Source organism: Xiphophorus hellerii, chromosome 18, assembly GCF_003331165.1.
Source record: "Xiphophorus hellerii strain 12219 chromosome 18, Xiphophorus_hellerii-4.1, whole genome shotgun sequence".
Taxonomy (NCBI): domain Eukaryota; kingdom Metazoa; phylum Chordata; class Actinopteri; order Cyprinodontiformes; family Poeciliidae; genus Xiphophorus; species Xiphophorus hellerii.
In genome coordinates this window covers 12,617,577-12,638,247 of record NC_045689.1, presented here as the reverse complement: position 1 = coordinate 12,638,247, position 20,671 = coordinate 12,617,577, and the positions used below count along the sequence as shown (strand labels likewise).

The 20,671-nt window shown below is 36.9% G+C and overlaps 2 protein-coding genes across 2 annotated transcripts in view; both read right to left on the bottom strand.

Annotated features, from left to right (window-relative positions):
• Positions 1 to 2,170: 2,170 nt before the first annotated feature.
• LOC116737245 (endonuclease domain-containing 1 protein) lies at positions 2,171 to 6,876 on the bottom strand. Its single transcript, XM_032590291.1, has 6 exons — positions 6,585 to 6,876; positions 6,318 to 6,434; positions 6,118 to 6,218; positions 5,838 to 5,952; positions 5,179 to 5,335; positions 2,171 to 3,444 (listed from the first exon to the last, which is right to left on the bottom strand). The coding sequence occupies exons 2-6, from the start codon at positions 6,393 to 6,395 to the stop codon at positions 3,053 to 3,055; spliced, it is 843 nt and encodes a 280-aa protein (XP_032446182.1). The 5' UTR covers positions 6,396 to 6,434; positions 6,585 to 6,876; the 3' UTR covers positions 2,171 to 3,052.
• A 6,115-nt stretch (positions 6,877 to 12,991) lies between these two features.
• dpf1 (double PHD fingers 1) overlaps positions 12,992 to 20,671 on the bottom strand; it is a 64,182-nt gene continuing 56,502 nt past the window's right edge. The window contains exon 12 of the mRNA XM_032545518.1: positions 12,992 to 20,508. Within this exon, the coding sequence (XP_032401409.1) occupies positions 20,438 to 20,508 (71 nt within the window). The 3' untranslated portion in view covers positions 12,992 to 20,437. The remainder of the gene's footprint in view (positions 20,509 to 20,671) is intronic.

Below are 20,671 nucleotides of genomic sequence, written 5' to 3'. Positions count from 1 at the left end.
TACTTCTAGTTTTATTTATCTCAAGCTGAAAGCAGGGATGATATTTTGGCTGCTTAAAAATGTAGAAACTGTCTATTTGGTTTGAGTTGTCTTTTAGAGAGTACTCAGTCAACCCAAAAATATTGTTTTTGGGTTGAGATTTTTCCATGAATTTGACAATAGAAACTCTTATTTCAAACTTACAGCCTTTTCAGAAGCTTAAAAGCTCTAAAACTCTTTTGATGAGAGCTAGGAATGAATCTGTCTTTCCTGAATTTGAAAGTGAGAAGAAAACCTACAAATTGTTTTAGTTTACTGATACAACTATGAGATAACCAGTTACTGACTGTGCAAGCTGTAGATCTCCAAGTGATTTTTCTTTGACTGGCAGGGAGCAGAAATTTGCCTCTCATAATGAAGAAAATGTGCAGACAGACTCTTATATACAGCTATGGTAAATCATTAATGGTTTCCTTTTCTGTCATGTTCTGTTGTTGAGAAAATGAGCCATTGATAATGTCTGTAGAAGGGATGGTGAGATTTCTGAAAAAGGGACTATATGACTTCTGTGGAAGTCATTTTTGCATGTGACAATAAACCGCATGCAAAAAATAATTTGAAAAAAGTTGAAGCTTTATATTTTATCAGAAATGTCAAAGTTTTTTTTAGCAAATATATTTAATGTTGGTTCCTTTTTGCCTTTTCTTTCTCCAAGACATAAAAACATAACCTTTGACCCTAGAAGGACATACATTTAAAACTGTACATTTTTATACTCTTTTGTGTCTCGTTTTAATTTAGTCATAGTTTTTGGATGACTTAATATCTGGTTGAAAAATAAAAAATAAATCATAGCTCATAGAGAAATTAAGGTCATGATCAGGTTGTTTTCAGTGAGGCAGGCAGGCAGTTATCAAAAACATTTATTTATAAAGTGGACATACTGTGCAAACATTTTCACTTTTTATGCTCGATTCCATGCAGGTCGAGTAAGATTACATATATTCACCAATTGTATGGATATCTTAATGTTTTTAATTATTTATACAGGTGGATACCTATATCACAATTCATTTAAAAAAAAAAAAAACAAAACACTGAAATCACCTCATAGAAAAACCTGCTGATGTTAGCCTATAAAAATATATTCTTAGAAGTCAAAATTATATAGTAAATGCCAGTAGCCAAAACATTCATGTTTTGAACCTTCTGTGTTCAATTTAAACATAGAAGCTTTAAATTGAAGGTATCTAGACTTTCACTCAGTTTTTCCTGAAGATGTTTCAACACATATCCTGAAATTCTGGAGGCTCATTTAAAGTTGGGAGTTGGAGTTGTGACACAGATGTGCTCCATTCCTTAACACATCCAATAATTAACATTTACCATCAGTGCAAGCGCGTGATCTATTGTTTTTAGAATCATTTAGAACTTTATCATTTGCTCAACACCTTAAGTGATGTAACCATGCAACAGTCTTGGAGGATGCATGATACAACAACTTTCTTCTTATTTCAAAATCACTAACTACAGCAGAACAAGAGGTGAAAAATTACAATGCTGTAAACCAAGGAGAAAGTTCACCTCTAATCCAAGATCAGGGAGGAGAAACTTACATTTTCCTCCAGATGAGAAACATGGATGTAGTGGAATGCCAACAGCACTACCACACTCCAAGGATGCTGATCAACTGCAGCAGCTGCAACCACCTGAGCAGGCAGAACTGCAGGTGCAACAGAAAAACAATTTGTTTCCGCAGCAAGACATAGTACGCGAATCAAACTTTGAATTCTCTGAGGATATTCTGCCTTTTGTACCCATTAAGTAAAAAAAAAGATTCTGTCCTTGTTAGTTATATTTTAAAATTAAAATCAAAGGATGCTGGATGCACGAGGCAGAGAATAGCAACCATTTGACTTCCTGTAAAACAGTTGTTTGTAGTAGTATGTAGACCTTATAACCAACAAGACCATTCTTCTGGAGGTCACCTGTCAACCTGTCAAAACTTCTCAAAGTTTGACGAAAGGTGTCTTAGTTTTTTCTCTGTCTGGCATTCAGTATTTAAAATCACCTCCACATATCCAACTTCAACCATATAGATAATTTGTAAACTAGCCCTGTCCATGGAATAAAAATTATGTATTAGACGTAGGAAGAATACATTTAAAATCCACAAGTTAAAACTTCAGCACACAATTCATTAATAAATTTATTCAGTTTGTCTGTAGGGTTTTTTCCAGCCTGGGAAGCAACACTTCAAATAAAAAGTCCAAGATTAATATGAAAACCACATGCTTCGCTGTAGTTCTTTGTTTATATTATAATTCATCATGTTTTTCATGTACTCCTGTCTGTGTTTTGGTCTAGCTCAAACCTTACAACACCTGGGGACACCAATCAATGCCCAGTTTGTCAGCCAACATTGTGTGTGCTGGATTATTTCAGAATATTTGTACAGCCACCATCTTCTTTTATGTCTTATGAAGTAGACCTGAGCCTGTTGGTTTTGTGCTGAGTGACATTAACAATTAAATTTATAGATGGTGACTCTGAACTTCTTATAACGTGCCCGTATTTTCCACTGGCATCTGATTGTACAAATTAGACACAAATAATCAGTCATAAAAGTCCAGTGAAACATGCTTTTATTAATTTTGATTCTTGGTAAATAGGTAAATGGTTGTTTCATTAGCTTTAACCCTTTTGCTATGAATATTGCTATGAATTCACATCAAGCCACTTTGGGTTTTGATGTCCATCAGAAGCTCTTGATGCAAATTCCACATGTACAAAAGATGATATTGAAGACACTTTGTTGCCATCTAATGGTTGTAATTATGCCAAAATATGCCTAATATTTCTGACTTGCATTCTAAATACTTAAATTCCTAATCTAATTTTAAATTGGATTGTAATGTGATTTTGTGTGAAAGCTGGTAAGTCCTGTCCCCATTAAAAATCTGAACAGGATTAAGCTGCTGCAGAAATTTGATTTTCAGGCTGGTTGTTCAAATATATAGTTTGGAATCTAAAACATTGGGGAACCACATTGAGATTTTCAGCTGCCAATTATTTATGCTCTGCAGTTGTTGTAAAACAGCTCCCCCACTGGTTCATTGGAAAACTGCTGCAGGAAGGCACCCAGTTCATCCAGTGAACGTTTTACAACATAGTTCTCTTCTGTGTTTCTTGCTGTACCAGCGCCACTCTGAATGGGCTGGTCGTTGTTGTCCACGCAGCAGTAGGCATTCCACACGTAGTCTGGGATGTTGACGCGCTTCACATTGTTTTTGACAATCCAGTTGTCTGCTGAAGGCACAGTACCAACCAGGACGTAGGCCTTTGAGCACTTTTCAAGGAAAAGAGTGGTGAGGTCAGACTCATGGATCCTCCAGGCATCTTGATTCATTTTGGGGTTCTGGGGACATACGTTGGTCAGGGTGAACGTGGCATTACGACTGGGCACTGGAAAAGAAAGATTTTTATTGAAGTAACCAGTAATTCTAAACATATTCTAAATTGATCACAGAAACCAGAGCAAAAATATAATTGTGTTTCATTGTTTTGCCATTGTTGGAATGTGAAAGAGGAGTAAGTGAAAAAAGGCAGTAAGGCAGCCGGTTGGTAAGGACTTATTTTCAGCTCATTTTAATGAGTTTAGCTATTGTCTGCTCTTGGCAAATAGACTATTATTAATTGATTACAGTTTTCCACATTATTTTTGCTCCAATATTGACTAAAAATATTTTCCAAACCCCTGTCATATATACGTGAAAAAATCTTTGGAGCTTTGGCTATCAGACTCAATCTGTCTTTCTCTTTCTTTTAAAGCAAAATGTTTTGTAATACAAATACAAAACATTTTTGAGAGAAACATTTACTTTTTATGTAGAACAATTGGAATTTCTTCAAGGCTGTTGGTTTATTTGCGGTGTTCTAGATTTACCTAAACTTTGAGAGAACCTGTTATCTGTCAGTGTTGCTGAATTTAGTTTGCGTTGACCTGTTTAGTAATTTTTGCTTAATTGATGGAGGTTCACTTAACCCTCTTTAGGTTGTTAGTCCTTTTGTGTTAATTTGGTTAAGTAGTACTGTATTTGTGCATTTTTTGAAATATACCATTTCAAATTTCATTTCTTTCTCTGGGCACTTTGTTACCACCCTCGACCCCCCTAGACTTTGGGATTGTAACTGTTACACATGTAAATATAGCCAAAATAAAAAAATGGTGTCTGGAATGTACAAGTAGAGGTTTTGTTTTTTATTCTGCTTAGTTAAAACCAGTATTTTATTAAACTACAACAATGTTTATAAGGAGCAATGATTTACATGTTGGAATTGAAGACTTGCTGGTTTCTGACAACAAAAACAAACATTTGCATTATGGGCACAGTGTTATGTCAGCAATGCCTGAGATCATCTTCAGGAAATAATGTCTTCACTTTCTTAAAAACGTTTGGCTGCATGCTCGGCTGATTTATCGTGTTTTGGTTGTGAAACATATTTGTCTACATCATGAGAATCCATGCGAAAGTAATGAGTTTTGACTCAAATCATTCATTATTCAACTTAAAAGCAGAGAAATTTGTTTAGGATATGCATGTAAAAAAAAAATAATCTAAAATTATTTCAACACGTTTTCTTGAGTGTACATTTAACCTCAAATATAATGTATCTGTCAACAGTTTCAACCCCAAAACATACAAATGGTGATATTTTAGCATCACGGTAAATCCAAGCATGCATGAAAATCAACAAATAAATCCATGTATATAAAAAAAGGTAAAAGTTCAGAATGGTCTATTCAAAATGTGGGATGCTGTAGAATTCCTACTAATGACAACTGCATGGTATTTTTTAAATAAAAATGCTAAAAAAAAAAAAAAAAAAAGAGTTTAAGGGTGTGTGCAATGATGCAATTGCGTTATTGATTTTTCTTTTATCCTCTTACATTTGCTTGTTTTTCAGTTGGACTGTACAAAATGCATCTCACACACCTTTTAAATAACTTTTCATTCTTATTTTTTATATCACAGAACTTCTCATCTTAACACAGTTAATATTTAAGACTTAAGTAACTTAAAGGACATATATGAAAGCTCTGCTCTGAAGCAATAAATACTGTCTCTTGTGTCTCTGGTGCCATAGCACCACCTACTGTGCCTCAAGGATACAACACCAGTATTTGGTCTTTCCTACCTGGATGGTGTCCGTTAGGGTTGAGGTGACCACGGTCAAAGCCAGAGTTTGTGTAGTCCTCGTTCAGAGCTTGTTTCTCTCCGAGGTAGATGCCGGGGTAGTCCTGCCCCAGCCAGTATCCATCCTTCATCTCAGCTTGCCAGCCGTCATTCACCAGCTAAAGCACATCAGAACATGCAGAGACCAAAACATAAAAGCCGTAAAAGCAATCAAATAGTAAACCATGCAGTGGATTCCTTCAAAGCCATCCAACCTCGACGAAGCAAAGTTTTTGTTGATGAGAAATGGAAAAGATGGTGTTGAAATGTGGTTGATATGGGAACTGGGATATAAAGATGTTTATTCATGTGTAAAAGTCATTTAAAGGTGGATTAGGTTAATCAACTAAGCTAAACAAGCAGGGATTACAATGTATTAATTAAGTTTACCTTTTAGAGACTTAATGAAAAGTTTACTTTTTTCATTAGGGTTAGGTTTAATTTTGTGTTTACTTGTCATTAAGTTTTGTTCTGGAATAAATAAAGTACAGACTGGCTTAAAATGTCAACAGAAAGCTGACCATGGAAATAATTATTTTGGATAGAATCTTTTAAACAGCTACTTAACAATTCTGACCATATCAAACAGTTTAGGTCAAACAGAGTAAAGCTGTGTGTCACCTGAGGCTCCACAAACCACCTGTTCTCCCTGCCACCTCCACTGCTGGGCTCAAACTGATACGCAGAATAGACAGCAATGCGATGGTTGGTGTCATACAGTGTGGCAAAATGAAACCTTAAAGTGCAAAGATCATGATTACAAAGCTGAATACCAGCAGGAGAGAAACCAGCATGCTGCACATGATCATGGAGATACAAAGAACAATAAAATAATTTAGCGCAGAGTTGCTTCATGTGCTCAGAGTAGACATTCATTCTTATATGAATGTCTTGGCCCTACCTGTTGACGAAGCGCTGACACAGACGGGCAGCGCCTGGGATGGACGCTCCCCATTCTGGCACCTTTCCCTTATAAAAGTAAGTCATGCATTCTGGCACATACTGAGGAAAGAACAACATAACAGCTGTTTCCTGAAAACTTTCAGCCAAACATACTGTTGAAATGTTTGAGATCTGGATGGAACTGGAGAAGAAACAAACCTCAAAACGCTCCACAACATCTGCATGAGCAGAAAAGAGGAGTGACAAAAGAGCGCACAAAGCTGCCAAAGTTTGCATTCTGAGTAGAAGGTGATGAAACCAGGAGTGTCAGTTGGCCTGGAAAGATGGGAAAAAGCAAATTATTGTGTATTTAGCCGTCAGGAAAGTGGTTGATGAAAGCATGTGGAATTACTTCAGCACCTGACACATGGGAGGAGAAGCAGTCAGTTGTGCCATCTGTGTTTGTATGAGTATATTTCCACTCACCTGCTTGCTGCTGCAGCCTGTCCTTTGCCACGGCTGCCACCTTTATACAGGACTTCTCCTCACCACCTTTGGCCCTGAATGACCCCTGTTTTATTTGACCTCATGTTTACTAGCGCTTTATATTGATCTAGGACGAATTCAGATCTGACTAACACGTGATGCCTGGATGATGATGGCCAAAAGTGGGAGTGCAAAATGTGAAAAAGTGCTACAATTAGCACCAGAAAGGTGAGAGCACACAGTGAAATGTGCAAGTTCATCATGTGTCAGACCCTTTCATGTGTTATGTGATGATATTTATCTAATTTCTTTCCAACACCTTAGTTTGAGCTGTTTTTTCTAAAACTAATTTATTTTATTTTTCCCTAGATCAAACTTTAGTTGGCTGATTATACAACCGGATATTTATTTATAGAGACATCTCTTTAATTTGAGTTAGAAATTTACTTTAAATCCTACTTTTTTATCGAAGAAAAAAGATTTTATACAGTAAAATATTTGGCACCCACACAGCTTAATTCAGTGTTTATGTTTTGATCTCAAACCAATCAAAAACTCAGTTTTAAACTACTCAAGAAGAAGAAAGATTTTTTTGCTTTTGATTTATACTTTTATGAGAAAATAAAAATACACCTAAGAAACAATCTAAATTTCTTCCTTCTATTGAAAAGCTATTTTTATTGAATATTATGACTGAATATTTTCATTTGTAGGCATAGAAAGCTTTATAGCACCCCTATGGTCTGGTATTGAAGCCCTGAAATATATTTATTTTCTTATTGATAGCATAATCCATAATCTATAACCATTTATCCATAATATTTGTTGTATTATTTACCTATTTTTCTGTATCCTTTGACATGCTAGTCATCTATTTTCATATTTCTTGCAACATAAAGCCTGTTTCCAGTAAAGGATTTTTTTATTTTTAGCAGCTTACCTGAAAATAAAGTAATTATGTACAATAACTTAAGTCCTCCGGGAGGTTGCATCATTTTGCAGAACATGGTTACCTAATAGTTTATTGAGTCAAATAAAGTGTTTATATTTGTTCAGAAATCCTAAAAGTAACAATGTTTGGTTTGGATGTTTGATATCAGGACCTCACCTCACTCCCAGAATATTTTTAGCGTTTCATGTTGACAGGTTCCCTAATAATCTTCCACGTGCCATTTTGGGTTAGATAACAGAAAGATTTGTGCTCATATGTTGCTGTTCTCATGACCTCGGGGTGTTGTTCATAGACACAAAACGGACAAAAACCCTGAGCAACATCACTTCAACATGAAATACTTAAAATGTGCTACCAAAGTTACAATCATAAAAAGAAAACATCTCTCTTAAACTGTTAGAAATACCAGTGTCAGGAAGCAGCCTTTGTTCTAAATCCTGGAAAATTAACTCAGTAGTTTATTTCCAACATGTTTGTGATGCCTGAACTTCAGGATTACCCAGATATCTAATGAGAAATTGTTCATTATGAGCACTGATGTTTCTGTCTCTTTTCTTTGTGTGAACTTTTCTGTGGAGACAAGAAGATTGGTTCTGTTTTTGATAGAAAAAATGTAAAAGAGGTTTTGATGTCTGCGGGTCCAGAATCGAGTGAACTGCTACCAAACTAATCACACAATTAGCTGTTTTTGCCAAAGCCTGCAGAGAAATGAGACAGGAAACAAAAATGACTGACATGAACAGTTTCATTTTCTCTTATTTAAAGTTTCTTGTGAAAATACTAAAAAACTGGATTATTAACTAGAAACTTTAGAATACACACTGCAAAATACATATGTATATATTCTCCTCAAAACAAGTAAAAACAAATATAAAATCATATATCACAACATTTCATCTGGCTGGATGTAATATTAAAATTTTGAACTGAAAAATATTGTAAAAAGAAAAGGAACGAGGTGTACAAGAAAACCAAAGTGCATATAAACTATAAATGAATCTGTTTCAGAAAGCAGCAAATTGCAACAGCCGATATCTTTGAGTTTTAAACAATCATAGTGGTCCTTAATTGTTTTTATTTCTTTTTCTGTCAAATTATAAATGTGTTCTTTTTGTGTCCATCTGTGGTGGCTGATCAAATGAGTGCTCGTTACATTTTGTTTAATTGTTGTTAGTTCTGTGTGTCGTTGAGCAGTTCTGCCTCTAGGTTGCACTGTTGAGTTGTGATTTTGATTTGTACCTTTGAATGAATTTTCGATGTGACCACTGTAGATTATTCTTCATCCCCCTGGAAAATATTTACCAGATGTATGATCCAGTCTCTGACAGGTTCTGACTTGCTCCATCTGTACTCCAGCAGGTAAATTATAGACTTTTTAAAACTGAAACCTTTTTGAAAAACCTTTAATTTGAGGCTTGAAGAAGGAAAGACTGGCAGAAAGTATTAAGTGTTTTTTTTTTTTCTTCAAATTATCAATGTGTGTTTTTAATTCACTCCTGGAGTTTAGTGGACTATTCTTTAACATGGGAGTCTGCGCTGTTTTGTCACTCTGAAAGATCACAGGGAGTCAGGGTCCCCAGGCGCAGATTAAGCCTAATCCTCAACTCAAAAGCATCTTCAGACTCTGTCTACAAACAAGAGAAAACTCGATTCAACGGGGAAAGTCTGTGTTTTTGAGAGAAGCAGTAGATCAGAAGAGAAATCAGTCACTGAAAGCTGCTATCCTCTGAACTTTTTGCACTTCTGAGTTCAGGTGACTACATGTATTTATTCAAACTGGAAACAAATTCATCTAATTACATTCAGCTGGTCTGGGAATGTTCGCGATTTCAATATGTATTTTTTTAATTGCTGACCCAACTTCATGTACATGAAGCAAAAGACTAAAACAGGTCAAGAGATCCAGTGTTGCTGTAGTTGAGAGAAACATCCAAAGATCTCATATGAAAACAGCAGATAAATTGTGTTTTTAAATGGAGAATTTCACAAAAAAAAGGAACAAATCTAAATTATGGAATATTTGATTGTCAAATGGTGTGGTTGAAAATCAACAAACCTTTATTTATTGAGCACTTCTCAAGCACAAACCCAGAAAATTGCACAATAGAATAAAAGCATTGGATTTTTATCCAGGGTGGCATGGTCTGGAGGGCAGCAGCAGGGAAAGAAAAATGAAAATAAATGGCCTGTCATTTCCCCAATAAACCTTTCCTATTAGTGCGTTTCAGAATGTGTGGTTAATAGGAATGTTCGTCTGCACTCTTCACATGATGTAACTGCTCCTATGTTTTCATTTTAAAGTGAATGGAAAAGTCTAGATCTCAATGGGAACAATGTCAATAAATGTCCTAGGAATGATATTAAAATATCTGGATTTATAGATGAATGCAAATACTTTAATCTAATCTGATTTGTTTGGATACTTCATCTGTTAACATCATTCAAATAAAGATGATGAGATGAGGAGTGGATCAAGCCTCTGTACCTACAACATTAAAGGGCCTTTTTGGAGCTGATCATCACAATGACATCCTGTACATTTATTTCACAGTAAATCGAGGGCATAATTTTTTAATATAAAATCTTCAGCCAATAGACGCTAATTTATCACCAAAGGTTCACATCAATAATTTCTGTTTTTATCTACAATAAGATATGCTTGGATTTAGGAAAGTATGCACTATTTGCATACTTTGAGGTTGAGACTTTCTTGCATTTGTCCATCCCAGTCTGTGGCGATGGAGTGGAAATCCTAAAGAAGTTCCAGCACAGATCATCCACAGTGATCGCCAGAAGAACGAAAGGTGAGACTTACATCTTTTCCATGCACTTCCTTGCGCTCCAAGTAAAGATGGCCTGACAGAAACACTCCTCATCTCAGACAGAAAAAAGAAAGAAAGGAATTCACTCTCACACAATGGCTGCCCCCATCCTACCCCACAGAACCTATTCCAAATATCCTCTTCCCTCTTCCACTCCCCTTTGATCATTTTCTCTCACTTTTTTTTGTTATATCTTTTTTCAAAATCGCCTCATTTCAGATGCATTCATACATTTCCAATATCTTTATGTATGAGTCTCCCTGCTTCCTCCTCACCTCCCTTTGTCACCTCTTCCCTCCTTCCCCCATTCTGTCTCTCCTTCTCTCCTCCTCATCCTGCCATCCCTGCTTTCTTCTTTCTTCCTCCCCTCCTTCCCTATCTGTGCCCCTCTCCTTCCCTCCCTCCATCCCATTACTGTAATCCATCACTCCTCCATCAGCCACCATGCAAACAGGCCTCCTGGTTGCCACGGCAACCACCTCCGGCCCGGCAGTGCGCAGCCCCTCTCCGATTGGCTGGCAGGACCCCGGCAGTCTCAGTCTGTCTGGGAGATGTGGTAATTGGCTGGGAAGACACGCACACAGACACACACACACCCACGCCCACGCACACACACACATGCAGCCCTTCATGCACAAATGACACACACAATTCAATATTCACACAATATTAAACACACATTTAAACACTTGTATTAAGTCTGGGCCTTCAATGAACATACAAACATATTCTGCTGGATATTAAAACACACATACACACCACATAAACATCCTCAGAGATATGAAAGGGAGACTAGGGTCAGAGTAATGAAGCTCATAAGAAGATGGGCTCTAGGCTCTGTGTGTGTGCGTGGGGGTGTCTGTGAGTGTGCAAAGTGATTTTGTGTGAAAGTGCACACGTCTGAATTCGAGGCATTTTTGTTTGGGTTTCTCTATGAACATGATGGCTGGAGTTGGGGGTGGTGTGCAAGATTTTGGAGAAGGTTGGAGCTCTGCCAAAGGATGGATGGAGGATTTTTTTTTCTTTTTTGGAGAGCATAGTTAAAAATACCTATATGCTCCCCCTGGTATGAAGTGCATAGTATTTTTTTTGTCTGTTCTGTCTACTGGGAGGCAGCAGGAGAGATAAAAATGAAACTGTTGATGGGCTTGACTTCACCATGCCGCCGTTGTACAGCCAAGTCTGGCCAACACGGCAACAGTGATGAATGTCTCATATTCAGGAATACATCACAAATAAAAGCTGTACCTGCCCTGAATAGCAAAGCGTACTTGGCTCTGCTGTTCTTGAAAACAATAGTGGACAATAGGGCTGCCTTGTCTCCTATTCTTAGATTATAAGGTAATCTTAGTGAAACATTTTGTTCCTTTTTATTGTGAGTTAATAACCAATTAAATTCTTTTCAAGAGCATGTAGAGAAAAAGGAAAGCGGAGTTCTGTTTAATGTGTTTTAGCAGAAGAGTGTTTCATTTAAATAAGAAATTATCATTTGTTATTCAGTGTTGAGAGCTGACTTTGAACAGACTGCTTGATAGATTGTGATCTGCAAAGTGGAAAGAGGAGAAAATGGTTGCTGTTGACCTCGGATTTGAGCCCAGAAGGGTGGCTGCATTTGAGACAAGAACTGAGTGACTTTACCTAAAAAACGTGGGTAGAAAATGTAAAATAGGAAATTAACAGGCTTAAATACCAGAGATGATGATTTCATACTATTGTCGTACAGGCAAAAAAAAAATAAAATAAAATGATTTAATTGCTCTTATTTACATGAATAAAAGAAGAAACCAGAGGATCTCAATTTTTTCACATTTTATCTGTCTCATTTAAGACATGTGTAAAAAATAAAATGTTTACAAAAGTTATATATTGCAGTATAATAAAGGTGATCAGTTCACCTTTAGTTTCTAATCTGGTGGGTGTCCAATTCATGACTTTCTAAATGGAAAGGAAAGGAAAGAAAAGCAAAGGAAACGAAGGGGTGCTACGTTTAATACTTTCTTTGACATTCAATGAAGAGGCTGGAATGGTATGACGGAAAATTTTCATGGTTTTGAAACCGCACAAAGCTGGTTTTCCTTGAGAGCTATAATTGACCCCTACCTACTTCTTTACCAGAACCTTCATAATAATATCTACATGTTTCCCCCCCCCTGTAAACTTATTTGCCTTTGAACATAAATCTATTTTTACATTTCTAATGCATTTTATAATTTCACTTTTTAACTTTCAACTCGCTACAATTTTTGGATATTGATTAAAATGTTGAAAGACTAAAACATAATTGTTGTTAAACTGCAAAGTACTAAATGACATTTGATAAAAATGTAGGTATTAATTTGGCATAAGGACAAACTGTGCTAATTTTGAATTTATAACATTTAGTAACAGTCGACTAGAGGCCAAGCACGAGAAAAGGTTTATCATCAGAGATTTGACTTTGAATTGGAAAAATTGACTTGAAATATCTTATCCATATGAGAGAAGAACTGACTGAAAATCTGACTTCTGGGTACACAAGAGTAAACAATAGGGATACAAAATAATGAAGAAAACAAATAGTTAAACAATTAGAAAAAGAGTATGCAAAGCATAACATAACCATAAACACACAATTACACAGCAACGGTTGAGGCTCATTTTCAATTGCAATTTTTAATGGAAAAAAAGAGTCAAGGGAAGAGAAAAAACTGGGTAAATTGAGAAAGCCAAATGAATTCACAGAGAATGACTGACAGCAATGATGGCAGCAATGCAGTCACAGTCCACACTTCAAAGCATTCCCAGGTACCAGACAGAGAAAGAGACCGGGAGCTGGAAGGGTGAAGGGGGGTTAAAAAAATGTCCAAGAAGATTTCATCTTCCTTCCCAGGTAGAAAATACAAATTAAAAATTGCTCTGCATCTAGTGTTGATAACAACATACAATCACATTTTTTTTAAAAATGGCAAGAATAAAAATAAAAAGTGCAATCGCACCCACACACTTACATACTTACAATTAGTTTCAGGGTTTTGAGAAAGGAAACAAAAAAGTGCAAGCAAGATCACAGAAGAACAACAATTTACAAGAAAGTCAGAGAGTGGCCCAAAGTCTCGTCGTCCAGCAGCCAAAGACCAGGCCGAACCATGGGCCCCGTGGATCCGGGTGAGGGTTCTGTTGTCCCCACCCCTCGCATCTCCTTCACATTGGTTTGTCCATTTTGTACAAAGTGAAGGCTCACATTTTATCAGACAATCACAGTCCAACATGGCTTCCACACCCTCCCTAGAGAGTACAATCAAAATGAGTTTGACTCCACCACGCTTATCCCAGTGCCAAGAAATCTCCCGGTAAAAAGGCTGTTTACTCCCCCCTGACATTGTCTTTACTCACCACTCAAAAGACAAACATTTTCCAGCTAAGGCTTATCAAGAAACATTTTCACTCAAGCACACTTCAAGTCTAAATGTTAGCTCTGACTGGTTAATGATAACAAAAGAATAGGTTATTGGACAGCATGTTTGTGAAAATGTTCATCCTGTTTTAACAATGTGAAAGAGTGCTATTCAAGTGCAAGGTGTGAATTCTGTAAGTACACTGAGGTGAATGTAACCCCGGTGCAGCTTTCTGAGAGCTAGGTCAGTTTGCCCTTTTTACAATTCATCATTCTTTTTTATGAATACATGCTGCCATTTCATCCCAACTTTCTTCCATTTTATGCCCATTGTGTAGCAATCTTTTCTCCTGGATATGCTTTTATTACGAATTATGGAGTTAAATGATCCTACAAATGCTGAGATATCAATTATACTATAATTCAATATATCACTGTTTCAACTTGTTTATTGCACCCCGTTTCCATCTCCATTTAGGCAAATTAACTAATTATGACAGATTATCAGTCCTAATAAGGGCAGAATATCTATGAGAGATTTTTCTGCTGATAGACAATTCTGACACCTTACATTTACATTTCTTTACAGTAAAATATTATTAGCTCACAGAATGTTACTTTTAATCAGCTGTCACAGTGGGAACAAAATGCCTTCAGGATGGGTACGAATCAACATTTTCTGCAAAACTAAACCTTTACTAGATATGAAACCAAACACGCAAAACCATAAAATAGTGATGGGATGAAATGACCAGCATTGCATAATGTCGTGCCATGCAACTGATTCATCTTAGAAATCTGTTTTTCTTTAAAAAAAAAAAACAAAAAAAAAACAGCTATTTTGGTTTAGTATGCATTTTTCACTAATTCTGAGACAAGGTTAGGGTTCCCACTACCTCACAAAAACTCTCCTGAGGCCCAAATGTGTCCACACTGTGTAATATCCAACAAGACAAAAGAAAAAAAAAAGCTCTAAACATAATGATAATGAATGAAAGCTTAGGTAGTGGCTTATTGTGTCATTCTTGAGCCACTGGATTTTACTCTGAACTGAAGTGGTGGCATAACTTTTCACCTGCAGTCCGACAGTTTGGGTAAAACTTGCACAAGCGGATGATTTAAACAAGATCAACTTTAACTAAAGCCAGCAAATTTGAATGGTATGGATTTATACATAAGCATGGAAAATATTGCGTGAAATGGTAATTTGCTGATCTGAAGATATTCTGATATTTACAGCTATTGTTTCCAAGCTTAAATCTATCAGACAAATCAATGTAGTTCTGCTCTGTTACAGCAAATGATTTGGGAATGCTGAGTGACTCTTTCTCACTCAGCACTTTGCCCATCAAGAGTGGCCATTAAAGTGGCTTTTAAAAAATCCAGTTAAACTGTTTATAGATAAAAAACAATAGTACTTTAAATTAGAGGAGAGCTGTTTAGTGCAAGCTTTAAAAAAGCTTATTAAGCATACTGAGGTCATGATGAACATGGTTAGCATACCAACATATTTTTGGCCTATTTCAGGTCTGTGAAACATATCAGAAATATATTGTCATTTTATTCTCAGTGTGTACAATATTAACATTGGGAAGAAATGTTTAAGTAGCCAAGTTTGCTGGCTATTATATTCCAAGAAGTGTTGAGCTTCAGCTTTTCATAGTGTCCAAGATGTTAAAGAGCTCAGAAGGCATTATAAAAATCAGAATGTCAGGAAGAGGGAATTAATACTCTAGTTGCATGGTTTCCTATTTATGAAGTTCTAGTAAATATGGCTTTCTAAACCAAAAACAAAATAGAACACAACATGTTAATTTATGTTAACATGTATAGCAATGTATGTGACTGTTATACCCAGGCCAAACTGCTCTGGATCTGTTATTTACTTTTAATAGCACAATGCCTTATAAAAATAACACACCATCCTGGTCTCACTACACCTTTGGCAGCATGCATAATTTGATCACCACATAAGCCAGAAAGCCACAGATTTTTAGGACATTCCATACTTGCAATAAGTATGATATCCAAACTGTACTGATGAAGATTCACTCACCATGGCATGTTGAAGGCTTGAAACTGAAAGTGAAACTCATAGCTTGACCTATGCTCTGACTGATTTGGCTAATAATTATCTGACCACTCGGTGATACTCATAAAACATTGAGATTTGTTTCTCATTTTGTCAGTTGATCCTTAAATATAAGAAACAAATAATAAAATGGTGACATTATGGCAAAATGTGCCCTGTCATGTCACAGTGGAAACTGTGTACTTCACACTTTTTGAATTTCCATCCACTATTGAGAACAGGTGTCCATCAGAAGTGCAACTTGTACTTCAATTTATGAAAATTATAAAATTTTTCACAAACTCCCTTATTTTTCTCACATTTAGGCCCTTTATTCTAATATACCAAGATTTGTGGTAAGACAGGAAAATGTGACAACAGATTAAAGGTGAGGGAATCTGAATCTGTCTAATTGACATAATCTTGAATAACACCTTTGGCCTATTAAATAACTGAGTAGATTCACTGAAAAATGTTTCTTAGAAACTGTAGTAAAATACATATAAATACTGCACTTTGGAGAATTCTGACTGGCTTTAGAATTTTTTCACTACCAATTTGTAGTGAAGAAGTCAAAACTTTTGATATCTTCTTAGCTATCTTAAAGTTGAAAGTGATGTAATAAACTTTCAAACATTTGCCACCAATTGCTTCGGTACATTTTTGAACATTAATTTACTCCTTCAGTGAATGAAGAGCTATATGAATCTGTTCTCGCCAACATTCCAGCAGATGACCATGACCAGCTACGTAACACCACAGCCATACTGCGTTAATTCATATGCATGTTTACATCAAGGGCTTGCTTAAATTGCATTCGTAATTACTTGTAATAACTTTCTACTTCTTTCACTTAATCTACATGGAAAGATGGATCAGTCGTTCAAAAAAGGCCCGGCCGTTTTGACCTAACCATTAAACTGGTACTTAACAGCTCTGAAAAACAAGCCGTAAAGCCACAGCCAACAGATGGTCAAGAATTGTTCTTCCAGTACAGTGGGGGAAAAAAGTATTTTAAAGCAACATAGTGATACAAAACATGCCTCAAAACTCACTATGGAGTCTTCTAAGAGGTGCAGGACAAGATTTGCAGGCTCAAAAGAGCAGTGCAGCTAAAACAGTTAAAAAATCATGGTACAAAAATTAGCAAAGGTCACCTTAATGGTAACTGAAAGATTCAAAAATGTAGGTGCACCAAGTGTTAACCATGTGTCATGTAAAACTGTTTTGTTCTGCTCCTGATTTGTTTAAGTTAAAGAATATATCTTGAAAATATGGCTAAGCTATACATGATGAGAAAAAGATAGAAGTATTCACTTCTTTAATAGGTAAATAAAGATGTAAAAGACCTACAAGTTTGTTTCCATTATGTTATCCTAAACCTTCATACTTCAGAATCTAACTACCATGAACCCTTAACGTCCCCCAGACTGTTTGTCATGTACGTTTCAGTTGTTTAGGTGAATTAGACTCACTGATGCTGCGAGTCTCGCTCATCCTCTACAGGCTACTGTCAGTGTTGCTGCTTTATACAGAAAAAAATAATCTTTTGAAGAAGGGCACTGCAGCCATTGTAGTGTTGTTTAATTACCCTTTAAGCTCAATAGTCTATTACTGGATTGAATTGAACTGAATTGAATAAGTGCTGTTACTATGACAAATAAGTTGCCAGGACTATTCCCTGCACCGGGGTAGGCAGATCCTGAATGGAACAAAAACAGTGAAATCAGAATAACAAAGCATTAAATTCATAGTTTTACAGCTGTCTAAGTCTAACATATTAGCAAAAAAACAGTGAACGTTTCCGGAAGTCAGAAGTTGTAGATGATTTTAAGTTGACTGTGACAACCCTGATGTCCTTTAACCAATGACATCTCCACCCTTTTACTTGAAATGATAAGACCGAAATGATGATGATTGTGTGGGTGACTGTGGCTCAGTAGGAAGAGTAGTTAGTTGCAATCTGAACGTTTTTGATTCCAGCTTCCTCCTGGAAGGCACTTAACCCCAAGTTGCCAAGTGATATGTGTGTTGGTGCATGAAGTTGTGTGTTAGTGAGTGTGGCGCTAATGTGAACGCTATGCGTGGTGAGTTTGGCTAGGAAACAAAAATATAGAAAATATAATAAATAAAAAATGATTATATAAATTCACTCCATTAACTGTCTGGTGACCACAATCTGTTCATTTCCAGCTTTACAGGCCCTGACCAGTGCTCAGATTCTTGGAGTCTCAAAAAACTTTTTTTTCCCCCATTCAGTGAATGCACCTTGTCCAAACCCTAAGTCACCCCAACAAAAACACTCTTCATGTGGGAGTTGTCACTCAGACAGAAGCTCAGAGAAAACACAACGAACTTATTTAAAAAGAAAATCAGTCTGCTAAAACTGATATAAAAAAAATAAATACATGAATAAAACAACAAGGATCAAAAATCAGTTTGTCACAATTAAGTAAACGCCAAACTGTGTGGAAAGATATAACTGTGCAATCTTTGTCAAATGCAGATTTTCTTTAGTCACTGCATTTGTTAAAGACGAGAGATAAAAAGGATCTACACATGTCGTAAAACTTTTGATGCAGTCACACTTTAAAACAAATTAAAAATCACCCTAAATTCAGAAGAAACATATAACAACAGCTGATGCTTAAAAACAAAAAAGCTAGTGCAACCTCACCCAAAAGAGGGCTGTAAACACAGCTACATGCTGACAATATGCAGTTATGATATGAAATATACCTTGACTGGAGGATTTAGTGTCCCAAATCTGTCTCAAAACATGAGGGAAGTCATTAAAGTTTGCCGGAAAATTTTAGTATTTAGCAATTTAATCTGTGATGAGTGGAATGGTGTGAATAGCCAACAATTTCAAAATGTTTGACATCTTCCCTTTACTGCGCTCCAAACCAAAAGCTCAGGGTAATGTCAAAAGTTTCTTACCAAGGTTCATGTCTGGGATAGATTTCTACCCAGGGTATGCAGTTTCAGAACATAGCTTGTCTTGAATAAGCTATTGGGCTGTTTTACAGCTATGAAGCTTTAAAGGGAAAAATATGAAAGTGAGCAGGAATTTGTTTTTATATACAGTGTATTGTGTGCCAGACAATGTCCACTTGTGTAACACTGAAATGTTGCACAATGAAATGTGAATTTTCAACTTGTCCCTTCAACACTTTTAAACTTTACTCTGTACTTCAAACTTACAGCGGGACTTGTATCTCAATCAGTCTGCCTACGTTGTTAAATCTTCCGTTCTACATTCAGATCACTTGGTCTTTGACCTCTTCATAGATCTAACTGGTAATTGACTGGCCACAGTCACTGGCTGCACCGTTCAAAGAAATCCACTAAGACACAGGCACAAACAGAACTTCAAAGTTACAATGGGCGGCTAAAGAGTTTGTATCACAAACACATTATTGCGAATTAAGTGTGCTTTCCTTTCCATTTCAATTAAAAGTTCTTTTTAAAGAATAAAAATAATAACATGCAAATGAACACAAATAAATAAAAGGAATCATAGAAAATGTGTTTTCAGGCCTCGGCATGAGAGCTGCATATTTCCAGACACCAGTCCTACATTCTGAGATCATAGACAACACACCAATCACCAGAAGTGTTACAGTCTTGCACTGGCTTCACAGTCTTGGTTTCGTGGGAGGAAAGGTTATATGCAGGTCAGGTAAGGGCTTGCGAGAGATGCTAAGCCGAAACTGTTATTTTTTCAAATACACAGTTTGATTTGAATGGAGGAGAAAAAATCCTTCTCTCCATTTATCCAGGAGCCAAAACCATGCACTAAAAACCTTCAGTGTCAATTTCTAAAATGCACCATTAAGTTGTGGGAACCCCATGCACAGAGAGAAGAAAGGGTGAGGTCAAAGGTGGTCTGAGTTCCTGACCGGATGCCTCTTATTTACCACTGAGTCGAGTCTTTTTATGAGAGTGTGGTTCAAAAATCAAATCAGATTAAATTCTGTACAATTTACTCCCTGGTTGAAAAAGACACCCAGACAAATACCAGAGGAGAGTTCAGCGTCTCTGCAGCTCTGCCGTACACAAAGGAGGACAGAGAGAAGAAAATAAAATTTTGGTTGAATGTACATTTCACAGTTGGAAAAACACTGAGATGCACTGCTCCATGGTTCTCCACAGCTTCGTCCTCTCTCAAACATGTCACCGTTTTATTAATTTTTACTCACTACTTGAGAGAGTCACAGCTGAAGATCATTAGGGCACATCCGAGGGCCCTTATGAGGGTTCCTGTGGAGTAGTATGCCTCAGAAGTGCCCTTGGCAGGCTGAAGTGTGTGTCTTGCTGACAAACTTATTGCCGGCTGATGAATTCCTCTGCTGAGACGGAGGAGAGGGAGGCTGGAGTTTGGGTCAAGCACGAAAGGGAATTTCAGGGGGCAAAAGAGGACGGAGCGTGGCTCGCCACTGGAGAGATGCTCGGGAGCAGACATAGCACTGTGGGTAATCTGCCTGCTCCAAAGGTCACAGGGACAGATTGTGAAAACTGTGCCGATGAGTAGATCAGTAAAACGGGAGAGGTGGAGATGCTGAAGAACACGGGAGGAGCGACAGAGAGGTGGTTTGGGAGAGGGCGAGGGGCCATGAGGACGTGCTCTGCAGATTAAGTCAGGGTGATGTAGGCCGAGGCCTTCTCCTTCAGTTGTCTCAAACACAGATGACAGCTCCAGCTCCCTGTAAGGCACACAGATCAGCGACATCACAGATCAGACGTTCAATCACTGCGATCGTAAAGCCTGCTGGATTAATCTCTTGTTTCACACAGAGAGCTGAGTAACACTGTAAATTAAAGCTCGACGAAGAGACGTCACATGCTGCGTCTGTGATTTTGTAGATG